This window comes from Palaemon carinicauda, chromosome 4 (genome assembly GCF_036898095.1).
Source record: "Palaemon carinicauda isolate YSFRI2023 chromosome 4, ASM3689809v2, whole genome shotgun sequence".
In the NCBI taxonomy this organism is placed as follows: domain Eukaryota; kingdom Metazoa; phylum Arthropoda; class Malacostraca; order Decapoda; family Palaemonidae; genus Palaemon; species Palaemon carinicauda.
Window position 1 is genome coordinate 167,547,707 of NC_090728.1, and position 13,611 is coordinate 167,561,317.

Here is a 13,611-nt window from a genome sequence, read left to right on the forward strand (position 1 = left end):
TACAAGATGATTTTAACAGTCTTATCTTTTCTTTCCTACTGTTCAATATTCTGCAAAGTATTTAGGAAGTTTTATTCTGGCTTCAATCAAGTTGTGGAATTGTTCTCAATAGATAAGTTGAATCACTGGCACTTCATAAGTTTAAACTTGTTGCAAATAAGTTTCTATTGAACTGTTTGACACAAGTCTCGTTTCAGAGTATATTTTACTTATTTTTGTTATCATTGTTATTCATCATCATCTCCTCCCACGCCTATTGACGCAAAGGGCCTCTGTTAGATTTCGCCAGTCGTCTCTATCTTGAGCTCTTAATTCAATACTTCTCCATTCATTCTCTTCTACTTCACGCTTCAGTCCTCAGCCATGTAGGCCTAGTTCTTTCAATTCTTCTAGTGCCTTGTGGAGCCCAGTTGAAAGTTTGGTGAGCGAATCTTTTATTCTATTTCGGTTTTATAGTTTTTTCTTTATATATCCATTTGTTTTTCTACTGTCTTTGTTGGGACATCAACTCTTATTACCTTTTGCTATTCCAACTCGGGTTGTAGCTTGGCTAGATATATCAATAATATTTACGTAAGGATGTGGGAGAGGAATCTGCCAATGTGGGCACGAGACTGGTACAACACTTATCTACCGCATGCTAGGTCGTTCAACCACCCCTAGTTCACTCAGCGGTAAATAGGTACGAGCATCTGCTTGGGTCATTATATACCGTAGGGCTAATAGGTTTCCCCTTAAAGTCTGTAAGCCTACCCCTTTTGGCGTATGGTGAATATAAATGCGGCCACCAATGTGTTCGAAAGGAAAGCCAGATACAAATTAAAAGATGCAATTCGGCGTTATTAAAATCACTTTAATAGGGGTCTGGTTTAGATTAAGCCGGCCTTAAGCCATTACGAGACCTTTACTGAAGGCGGACACATAATTGTGGTATATTGTGAAAGGGAGTAAATGGATTCGTGTGAACCTCTGGACTATTACCAACCATCAGATACAATAATATTTATCCATAGGTAGTAAGAGAATATCTATGCATAGCAATAAGAGTTGAACAACTTCCTTGAGGGGTTATCAGAAATTTTATGGATGAAAATGTTCTTATAGGATACCTAGAACATCTTTAGTATGGCTTGAATGAACCTACCCTTAAAATCATAATTTTCTCATGAAAATGTGAAAAAATGCAGATATCCAATTCGGTTAACGAAAGTCTTTCCTTCTCACAAATAGATTGTCAGACGATCGTTATTTCACCTTATCCTACATTCAATCTTTAGTGGTTCAGCAAAAAAAAATCCTTTCCCAACCCGATATGCTTTGGAATTTCAAATATACTTTAGTTTTTCTTTGTTCTATAAAGTTATTTCTTTGAATGGATGGTTCTATCGCTTCTATTGTTAATGTGCCCTACAGTTTTATTGCAGCCCATTGCTTCGTTTGTATTTATTCGGGAGAATTTATGTCATAAAAGTTGAGAGAGAGAGAGAAAGAGAGAGAGAGAGAGAGAGAGAGAGAGAGAGAGAGAGAGAGAGAGAGAGAGAGAGAGAGAGAGAGAGAGAGAGAGAGGATATTTTTTATTTCATACAAGTTACGATTTATAGTAAATTTTATTTAGCAAGTGGAAAATTCATAGTTAAAAAATATATTGATAGCGAATAAAGTACCGTAACAAATATCTAAAAGATAAGAAATAATCACAACACAAAATATCGAGAGGAAATAAAGACATTGACGAGTATTAATTATTAGCAGTATCTTTAGGGAAACAAAAACAACCACAGAAAATTAGTGAGCATATATTTGTCACATAAAAACAAGAAGAAGATGAGTGTTCACACCGACATACATTATATTATGTACAAGGGTTAAAAGGTGTATTCGATGTTTGCAGTCTTCAATTTTCCTCACGTGTACATTACTAAATGTACAATGGCTGTACAGTACCTCTTGTTTCACACACATTGTCGACAAATGAAGTACATGAGTCAAAAATGCCTTGGATAAAGTGAGGAATCCAGTTATATATTTTACATTTTATTCAAATTTTTCTTTTACTTCTCATTTATTCTTGAGCTTTGTGTCTTTCGAAATTATAGATGAAAGAAAAGCGAAGAAATTTAAGAGCAAATATATTTCTTGTCATTTGTTTGATATTTTCGTTAAATTCATGTTGTATATTGGATTACTCCAATGACGTATTTAAAAAGAATAAAAAAAAAACTGAATGTACAAGTAAAGATTAATTGTAGATGTTACGTGGTATTGCATAATTGTGTGTGTATATATATATATATATATTATATATATATATATATATATATATATGTGTGTGTGTGTGTGTGTGTGTGTATTATATGTGTATATGTATATGCATATATATATATATATATATATATATATATATATATATATATATATATATATACATATATATATATATGTGTGTGTGTATATTATATGTGTATATGTATATGCATATATATATTAGTTAATGATTACCACCCAACAACGCTTACCGACGACACAGCATCGGAACTATTATATCGTTAAATCACCAGTTACATTAGATTATACCATTTCTTCTGAAAAAAAATTCTCATCCAACAACATAAACAGGAATCCGCCACTTTATCCAAGGACTGACAGCTACGCTTCTTGAAACATCAGTAATCTGCCATTACTTTGGCCTGTGTGTATATCATTTTCTGTACATACAGGTGAGCACATTTATATCTGTATTAATTACTGTTTGTTGTTGTGAGAGATGTACAGTATATGTATATATATATATATATATATATATATATATATATATATATATATATATAATGTATATATATAAATGTAATGTATATATATAAATATATATATAAATATAATGTATATATATACACACATATATATATAGTATATATATATATATATATATATATATATATATATACATATATATACATATATGTTTTACATGTATTTATGTATGTTTGTGATTTTACACGTGTATAATTTGGACATAATTGCAAATTACAGAAAACAGCTTTTTGATCTATCAAATGTTTATCATAACAAAATCTGAGATAACTAATGTATACAAATTGCAAATAACTTTTGTAGATGGTACAGATTATGTCGATTTGATTAATGTATACATATGTGTATACATGCGTAAATTCTGTATGTACACATTCGTATATATATACATATAGTATATACCTGTATTCATATACATATAAATGTATACAAATGAATGCATAAATATACATGTATAGATACATTATACATGTGAAACAAATGCAGTACATGATATATTTCAGACATTCGACAGTTGAATAAAATTTCACGTATCACCGTGACCACAGTTTATGAAAATAAATTGAAATAAAAATCACTTAAATACTTAAATAAATCGCTGTTAGAACATTGTACACTATTGCCATTGATGCTTGAACAAATAAAATGTTTTTTCACAACCAACAAGAAAAATTCATATACATCATTAGGTCGGGGGAATTATGATCTTTTATTTTGACTGACCATCATGTGGAGAGAGAGAGAGAGAGAGAGAGAGAGAGAGAGAGAGAGAGAGAGAGAGAGAGAGAGAGAGAGAGAGATGGTAAATTGTGCGTCCAGTCACCTGAAGTGGGTGATATTAAAAGCAGCAGTGACGGTGGCAGTCTTGGCAAAAGCAGCAGCAGTAGCAGCGTTAGTGACAGTAATTCTATGTGAACCTAATCAACGGAAAAGCAGCGTATCATGAGAAGACTTGGAGGAGAAGAAGAAGAAAAAGAAGAAGAAGAAGAAGAAGAAGAAGAAGAAGAAGAAGAAGGAGGATGAGGAAAGTAAAGAGACGAGGAGGGAGTCAATGATGAATAAGCCCAGAAAATACGTACCTGAAAGAAAGAAAAATTTTAATGGGTCACAATTGCATCTTCAAATTACAGTTGCTGAGAACTGAAAGAAAAGAACCCCGAAGAGAATACGTAAGGAACGAAAACAATCTTATTCAAATCAAGGTCTTTGAAGTAATGGCCAAAGTGGACTTCAGAAATTATATATAGTCAACAACATGGCGTGAAACAACATTAATGATTCGGCCAATTGATGTAGTTAGCGTTTAAGGTTTAAAGGTCACTCATGAATGGTTGAGACAAGGGACAGCGACAGTGCCCTAGAGATTGGCTATATAACCATATGATCAGCGCCCTAGCGACCTCTACCCAAGCTAGGACTAGGGAGGGCCTGGCAATGGCTGCTGATGACTCGGCAGGTAGACATTTAGGGTGGCCAAACACCCCAACCTTTGCTCGTAAGTCATAAGGATGGTGAGGTTGCAGGCACTGCAAGAAACTATCGAGTTTGAGCGTGACTCGACCTCCCGTCTAGCAGAACACCAGGCAGGGTTGTTTCCAATAGACCACCAAAACCCTTGCAAAGAGTTAAACGATGTCCTTAAGGTCACATAACTGATATTTTACCAATAGCAAGGAGGAGAAATCTGTCGCTTAGGGAAGGTGTACAGGATAAAACGATAAGTCAATGTTACTCATGGCACGTGCTAGATGCCATTTGATGGACATTCTGTGACACCAGTTCAAAGGATGAAAAACATTGGTAATTGAAATTAAATACTCAAGTTGATGGCAGTGACCATTGAGATTGTGCAAGAAGTATGGTTGACAAAAGAAAAAAAAAGAATGAAGAAAATGCTAGAGATACAAACAAGAAAAAAATGCCCGATATGACCACGGAAGGGGCTGCAATGACCTTCAAGCTTGGACAAAAAGGAAATGCTGAATCGGTTTACTAACGAACATTTTCAATTATTCCAACTATAAACAATGAATGGCTAACATATTAATTAACAATCTTGTAAAATTGCCTAGAAATTATAAGTAAATAAAAAACCATTAACGACAAAACAACACAAGAGAGTAATTTGAAAGAAAAGAAAACGGAGCAAAGATCAATATAAACTTCCATGATTGAAAGAAGGAAGAAAAAGTATATCATATTCTCCTAACAACAGTGAATAACAAATAGAAAAAAAAAGAAGACAGTCCTCTCATGACAATATTCTATAACATCTATACTTTGGCATAAATTTTAATTCATTTTTTCACTATCTTATAGCATTAGTTTGCGTTTGTCAGTAGCTGGTGTAAAAAGAATTAGCAAGGCATCAAGTATTACCTGTGTAATTGAGAGAGAGAGAGAGAGAGAGAGAGAGAGAGAGAGAGAGAGAGAGAGAGAGAGAGAGAGAGAGAGAGAGCACAATTATGCAGGTGCAACGTAATAAATAATGGTAAACAATTAACAAAATTATTACAATCATGTTAAAAAGTTTCACTCGTGGGTTCTCGTTGTTTACGCGAAGATTTCGGTGATCCACAATGTTCCTCTACAATTATTTTTGCTAGTAGGTACAAAATAATTACATTTCGCATCATATATCTGAAAGTTTTATGGTTAATTAGCAGTTTTTGTAAGAGAATGTGGTTAAGAGAGGATAGGCTGGGTGGTATTGGGGTTGCGTGAGCAAGATGTCGTCATGGATCATCCTGTGACGTCATGATGTACTTCTAATTCAGAATATATTTAGGATGTCACGAAAGAAGTGACACAAAAAACAGATTAATTTACTTCAAGAATATTTTCTAATCATCTGTTAAAACTTGTTTCCGATTATGCAATCTCAGATGTATTATGCATTTCCGAATTAACATATATTTTACTTATAAACCTTCCCACCCCAGAGAGAGAGAGAGAGAGAGAGAGAGAGAGAGAGAGAGAGAGAGAGAGAGAGTGTCCAGTTCATTGGGAGGAACATACAACTAACGAGAAAAACACTTGAAAACTGGATTGGCTTCACAAAGCCCCGAAGCCTTTTCATCCTCAACAAACATGACAAAGCGTGAGTGAGATCACTTATGTACAAAAAAGCAACTAGTTATTGGTAACTGGCACCATCACCTATAAATCAATTCTTCCTTTTTTGAAGCAGCAGTTTCCACGAAAGCGGAACTGCCTTTATTATCATATATAAACACAGAGAATCAGCAGTCAACATCATTTGTTTTTTTTTATGATTATCATCTTGCCACTAAGAAAAATGAAACACGTATCACACACTTATTTATCTGTTTCACTTTGGTTTACGAACCTTATGAGCAGCGATCGAAGCTTCGTCATATCGTTATGAGTCTTATGACGTAAAACTTCTTTAGGCTAAACGTTGTTCTAAGTGTTCATGTGTTAAAAATAGCCTCAAATCAAATATATCGACAACTAAAATCATAAAAACAACTGCTGACAGGAAATATGAGACTATACACTACACTGTTCACTTCTAAATGTTCGAAGCAATTGATTCATTTTCTGTAGTTATCTTGAGATCGCCACAGCCTTCGATTTGCGATCTAGTGCATCACTGGATTTTCACACTAGTCAATTTCAACTAAAGCATCATTTTCTTTCTATTAAAAAGGATTTCATGTCCTGAGTTTTTTTAATAGAAAGGTCACGAATAAATCCGGAACATTTCATTGCTCCGATGAAATACGTCAGTGAACTGGTTTAGTAATTATGATGCTTCGTGTATTATAGCCAGTGACAATTAGCTGCTGCAATCAACGACAGTTCTTTTGAATCTGTACGAAAGCACATTGTCATAAAATCACAAATGAGCTCTTCAGATAATAAAAAACTACACGATGATAATTATAAACGGAAATAGGGTATAGGAGAAAAATCACTTTGATTGTCACATTGCAGCGAGGTTATTCTCAGTGACCCTTCCCAATAGGGAATGGTGATTCTTTTGAACATTTTTCTGCGTTCGATAATATCACTTTGCTTCTATTGAAATCCGGATTTTCAACAGTTTCCCATTTAAAAAAAAATAGTGTTAAATTGAATCGAAAATTCCTTTGGTTTAGACATCGTGTGTAAACGCTATTTAGTGTAAAACCAGAAATTAACGTGCTTTGAAACTTTTACAAGCAATAGTCTTAGATCATTCGTGGTTTAAGGTTGTGATGAAATGTGTTGTTTATCAGGTGCCGAAAGTGCAAAGTTGACTTTGTCAGTTAATGGAAAAACTAAGAAGTCACGAAAACACACGAATCAACGACTTTCACTTACTAAGGAACTAAAATTATCTTTTTTCCTCAAATGCAATAACATTTCTCTCTGGCTCAAACGCTGGAAACGAGTTTCACCACAACAGATGTGGATTTGATGATTATTATCTGTGCGGTATCTGAGTGATAACTTTTGGCGGTAAACTGGGAAGATCAACTTTGACGGGAAACGGGGAATAAACAATAGATCAACTTTGGGCGAGTTTTCAGCGGCGGGATAACTGAAGGAATATCATCTGCAGACGTAGCAGCAGCAGTGGTTGTAGCAGCAGTAGCAGTAGTAACGGTAGTAGTGATGTTATTGTTATTTGCTCATATCGCAAGAATGCCGAAGACTTCAAAATCCTTACAACTGGCGAATCTATCAAAAGTGACCGAGGTGATGGTGATGCAGAGCTTCTGCGTGGTGAAGCCCGGCTAGGTTGTTGTTGAGATTCATTCTGGCTGCGTGCTCCTGTGCCTTCTGCCGTAGGACCGCTATACTGTTGGAGCGCAGGTCGTCGGACAACGGAGATTGACCAGCCTGACCCGACGATCTGGAGGCGTGGAGGCTTGCGGGAGGATCAGAGCGAACGGTGGGGAAGGACGCGCTGCTTCCTACATCCTGGAAAAAATGGGATTACTTAATTTTTTTGCAGTAAAAAGGGTATTGTTATTAACTAGCACTGCTATCATGGCTACATAAGACATATGCTAGAAGGTTTATGATTAATTTCTTAGTATTCTAAAAAAAAAAACGAAAAAAAAATATTGCTCAAGTTAAATCCTTAAGAAATATGGATGAATCTTCTTAGTCTGGCCTGAAAATCAGTTAAATTGTGACAATATAGCTATTAAATTTTTCATGAATGTGTCGAATAACATTTCTGTATACTGCATAAAGAAAAACTATCACAAAACACGAGAAATAATTCAAAATTCTTCATAGTGATTATGAAATCAATATCGGTCCGTCATTTTGTCTCTAGTGACCCGTGACAATGTCTCCTCCGGTATACAAGAGAGGAATTAGATCCTGAGCAAGAACCTAACACCGAGGGAAAGGCTGTGATGAGAAAATGGAGATATTACTTGCAAAAAGGAAGATTGGCTTAATATATACAACTAACAACAAATGCAACAGTTTATAGTCCACTGTAGGGCAAAGGCTTCAAGTGTCTTTATTATTGCCTGGGAATTGATCAGTTTTCATCACCACGCTGGCCAGTGCGGATTTGTGATGTTGGGAGACTTTTGCTTGACTGCTGGCAGCAAACCAACCTATTATGGGTGTCCCTGACTAGTACAGCTTTTTTGATCATGGCGATACACTAACCCTTTCACTACGTTAAGGTATCCCCACTCAGAAAGGATTGATATATACACAGGCCTATATATTACGTAATTTAAATATTTGCTACATAAATGTGACATAGTTTGGTTCTAAGTTAACTCTGAGCACCATTGGACGTATGCTATGTTCCTATTTCACCATTGGTCAAATATTACACCCAGTTATTATTGGTCAGTTTTCTGGCTTTTACCATGTATGTACATGAAAATAAAAAAAAAAAATATGAAGTCTTATGTAAATGGATGGAAAATTTGTTGAGCTATACTATGGAAAAGGTTATGAAGCCTGATCTCTAATAGATTTTGTGCTAATATAAGTGAAATAAAATAGTCTAAAAAAAGAGCAAGGGGCTTGTAATTTTTCTTTATGGCGAAGAATGAGTTCAAAGGTTTAATCAGTAGAATTTGTTGTTACGCTATTAATATTGCCTTGATATTTTATGAATAGTTATAGGCCTTTACTGAAAAAAGGTTCAGTTACATTTAGCCATTCCTCTGAGAACATAGTGTAGGTTGAAATTCATTATAGATATTCGAAAATTTCCATCATTTATTGTAAACTACAAAATATTCTAGGTTATTTAAATTCTGCTTTTTATATGATAAAATTAGAATTTTGACCAAATAATGAGTAATGTTAATGATACCAAAGGAATAAAACCTATTCACACACATTATACATATACGTATATATATATATATATATATATATATATATATATATATATATATATATATATATATATATATATACACAAAACTTCAAAGAAAGGCTGTAAACAACATTTTAAAGAGGACAATATGTTAGAGAGAGAGAGAGAGAGAGAGAGAGAGAGAGAGAGAGAGAGAGAGAGAGAGAGAGAGAGAGAGAGAGAGAGAGAGAGAGAGAGAGAGAATATTTACCTTATCTATAGAGTAATGAGAAGCGTCTCTAGGAAAACCACTGTCTTGGTCTCCCGGATGACCTTGCTGTTGCTGCTGCTGTTGTTGCTGTTGCTGTTGTTGTTGCTGCTGCTGCTGTTGCTGACTCTGCTGTTCCTGCTGTTCTCCCGGCTGTTCGCCTGCTGCCTGGTGTTGGGAGATGTGGCGGGGCTGGGAGTCCTCTCTGCCGTCGCTGTTCTCGCCCTCCGGTTCAGACTCCTGAAGCTGTTGCGCTGCTTCCAAACTCTTCCGATGCATTCCTGCCGGGGACAGCAGGTCTCATGAGGTTGTGGCGTAGAAATTGCGTCAATTGGGGCTGCGTGTGTTGGTGTGTTTGCGTGTGGGTGTTGTTGTGTGTCTATGATTGACTGATTGTGAGATATCTGGCATCCTGAGTTTGTGTGTATGCGTGTACGGCTGTTTTTTCACGTCTTTTGCGTGTGTACGTGTGAGGTTGCATCTGCATCATATGTGTGCTAGGGTATGTATATGTGTGTTTGCATGTGTATGTGTTTTCTTGGCATATGCGTCATATGGGAAAACGCATTACATACATAATATACATAAGTACATACACGATAGCTTGTCAATAATGTTGCTTATGACACACATACACACAGGCATGATGTATTTGTCAATTACACAAAATCTCGAACATGTTGAAGGAAAATAGCTAATTAAGGTAACCTGACTTCGTTATTATGCTAAATATGGTTTGAGACTAAAGCGAGGAAAGTAAACATGTTCTCTCTTTATTGGAAGTTATCAGGTTTAGGAGGCTTCTTTAAAAGCAAACATGCGCACACACACACACGGACATTTGTAAAGGATGTTACGTCAAATTCACTTCTTAATTTAGTTAATTTCTTATACACGAGGTGGGATATTTTTAAGGTACCATGAGAAAACTAATTTAACTGCCTGCTTTTTAAATGGAATTTAAATAATTGTGGGAACTAATTGCATATATTTATCAATAACCAATGGGGCAATATGTTAAAGTTCAATGTTATCTATATCGTTTCAAAATATTTAAATAAAAATAATTACATGCAAAATTAGTATTTCACTTTGTATTTCAGTATATATGTTCTGCTATATTCCTCGGATGCATATACATACATACATTACATACATACTTACATTAATCACTAACGCTCTTTCGTCCTACGTTTCCATTAAAAAGAAAGGAAATGTAAAATTAGCGAAGAACCACTAAAATCATTCGTGATCTTAATGAAAACTGCAGCTGAGGTAATATCGATTCGTAAGAAACTCACCGAGCAGCCAAGGAGCCGGGCATTCCTCGCCATTGTCCACTGATTTGATGATGGTTTCGGGCAAGGGCAGCGAGTGTCGCACCATGGCGCCGTACAGACCGTACTCCGCCATGATGGTGCTCTTGCCCCACGTCTTCTCCGTCTTCCGCCACTTCGCCCGTCGGTTCTGGAACCAAACCTGCAAGAGGGAAAACCGTATTCACTTTCTGGGAAGTAATTGTTGTCTGAGGCTTGGTGGGGAAACATGGAATGGGAGCATCAATATTTCTGAGAAATGTGTTGTTAGGATGATGAGTTATGGGATTTACAAAATATTTTTCTTGTCTCATAATAGACCCGTTGTAATGAGAGAAAGAGGGGACAAACTCAGAATAATTAAGAGACTTGAATGACATGTTATTTTCTCTATAAACAATGACACAAAAATTTGAAATGACCACTACATATTTTGGTCAAAAAATTATCCGTTGCTTCTAGTAATGGCTATGCATGTCATCTATGAAGATGTAGCTCTTCACATATAAGATGGAAAGAAGAGACAAATTTATTTCACTGGGAATAACTACTATCCAGAACATGATGGGCTGATACACCTTCCATATATAAACAGAATTCTTCCAATCATAACTTGGGAAACGTGGGATCAGGGTCATTTATTTCTGCAAGACCAAATGTCATAGGTTCGAATTCTGGCCTTGGAGGTAAGGCATGTTATGTGGCCTATAACTCCCGTTGGGGGTGTGTTTTCTTCACTAGTGAAGAGATTCGGTGTTACTATTATTATTACTAGCTAATCTGCAACCATAGGTGGAAAAGCAGGTTGCTTTAAGTCCAAGGGCTCCAATTAGGAAAAATAGCTCAGTGAGGAAACGAAAAAAGGAAACAGATAGAATAGTGTGTCTGAGTGTACCCACAAAAAAGAGAACTCTAACCCTAAGGCACTATCCAAGACTAGAGAACAATGGTTTGATTATTAGAAGAGGTGCTTACTCTCGAGTCTATTCTACCCGTACCAAGTGAAAGTAGAAACGAAACAAATAATTTGTATTAGTTAACCCCTTGAGTAAACAAGAACTGTTGGTTACCCTAGTTTTTCCGGAGAATGTGTAAAGAATAAGCCAAACTTGGATGTATGTGTAGGCCAAAGAAAAATAAGCCGTAACAAGAGAGGGATCCAACGTAATACTATCTAAGGACCTAATAACTCTAGCGGTAGTACGTCAACAGGTGGCTTGTGCCTTGGGCAATATAATATATATATATATATATATATATATATATATATATATATATATATATGTTCTTTTGTATGTATGTATGTATATATTACCACAAAAACACAGACGTACACGTAAAACGACAGCATAAAGCTAGAATTCACATGACCCGTAAATTCCATTTAGCACATATACTCCCAAAAGTCCTTTGTTCCCTTTAATGAGAAAACTTGGGCCGCCCTTCATCCGAAGTGACGAGAACCATGGGCGAACGACCTTCCTGTGGGAAGTGTGACAGTACACCCAAGAAATCAATCCGTTGATCAAATTATAACTCTAACAGACTAATTTGACATATACTCCTACTCGTCTCCCCTTGATGGGAACAGGTCCCCTGGGGATAAGAGACAGACAGGGAGAGAAAGGGCGAGAGAGTTGACATAGCAGGGGTAATCCTGCTTCTCACACAAAAAAGGAAAAAAAAGGAGAGAGAGAGAGAGAGAGAGAGGGAGAGAGAGAGAGAGAGAGAGAGAGAGAGAGAGAGAGAGAGAGAGAGAGAGAGAGAGAGAGTTATCAACGGCTGAGTACAGTACGGTAGTTAGAAGAAATTATAATAAATATAATAACTTTTCTATCTCTGTCTGTCTTTTTTGGCCTTTTGAAAACTCTACCTCATTTAATCAAATTCTTTATCAAGTAAAACTACGATAATGAATTTAAAAGTATAATTTATATCTCATTTTCTCGTTTTTCGCTTTTTTATTTTTTTTCTGAGAAGGAAGATTACCCATGCTATATCAACTCTCTCTCTCTCTCTCTCTCTCTCTCTCTCTCTCTCTCATAAACAAAACACCCTATCATACAACACACGATACTCTTGATCCAGCTCGTAATAAGGCTTTGGGTTACCACATGCTCCATTAAAGGTCGTTTAACGAGACAAGTGATTATGAGTCCAACCCTCATTACAAACAGGGCATCAGTGCAGAGTGCACCCTTCCGGAAAATGACTTTCGGACATGGTCAGTGTCACACAAACTCTCTCTCTCTCTCTCTATTCTTATTCTTCTGTTGGTATAAATCCACTACAGGCAAACTATATGTTTTTAGTGTGGCGTCATTTCTAATAATAATTATCGTCATAATTTGATTAACTCTCTCTCTCTCTCTCTCTCTCTGAATGGTAACGTCTCTGCCTGGTGTTTGCCAGGGGTTCGAGTCCCGCTCAGACTCGTTAGTGCCATTAGTTCTGCAACCTTACCATCCTTGTGCGCTAAGGTTAGGTGGTTTGGGGGAGCCTATAGGTCTATCTGCTGAATCATCAGCAGCCACTGCCTGGCCCTCCCTGGTCCTAGCTTGGGTGGAGAGGAGGCTTGGACGCTGATCATACGATATATGGTCAGTCTCTAGGGCATTGTCCTGATTGCTAGGGCAATGTCACTGTCCCTTGCCTCTGCCATTCATGAGCGACCTTTAAACCTTCATGTTGTTTATATCAGATATGTTTTCATTTCTGAGTGGGGATACTTCAACGTGGTGAAAGGGTTTCTCTATCGACATGATCCGCAAAGCTGTACTAGTCGGGGCCACCCATACTAGCTGTGTTTGCTTTGAGTGATCAGACTAAAGTATCCCACCATCACCAATCCGCAGTGGCCGGCGTGGAGATGAAAATGGCCAAACCTCAGGCATGACGAAGGACACGTCGGAGTCTTTTGTCCT

At 36.5% G+C, this 13,611-nt stretch overlaps 1 protein-coding gene across 1 annotated transcript in view; it reads right to left on the reverse strand.

The window, feature by feature from the left end:
• Window positions 1-4,736: 4,736 nt before the first annotated feature.
• LOC137639744 (homeobox protein ceh-10-like) overlaps window positions 4,737-13,611 on the reverse strand; it is a 48,081-nt gene continuing 39,206 nt past the window's right edge. The window contains exons 3-5 of the mRNA XM_068371990.1: window positions 10,673-10,850; window positions 9,375-9,652; window positions 4,737-7,743 (exon numbers count right to left, since the gene is read on the reverse strand). Coding sequence (XP_068228091.1) covers window positions 7,504-7,743; window positions 9,375-9,652; window positions 10,673-10,850 — 696 coding nt within the window. The 3' untranslated portion in view covers window positions 4,737-7,503. The remainder of the gene's footprint in view (window positions 7,744-9,374; window positions 9,653-10,672; window positions 10,851-13,611) is intronic.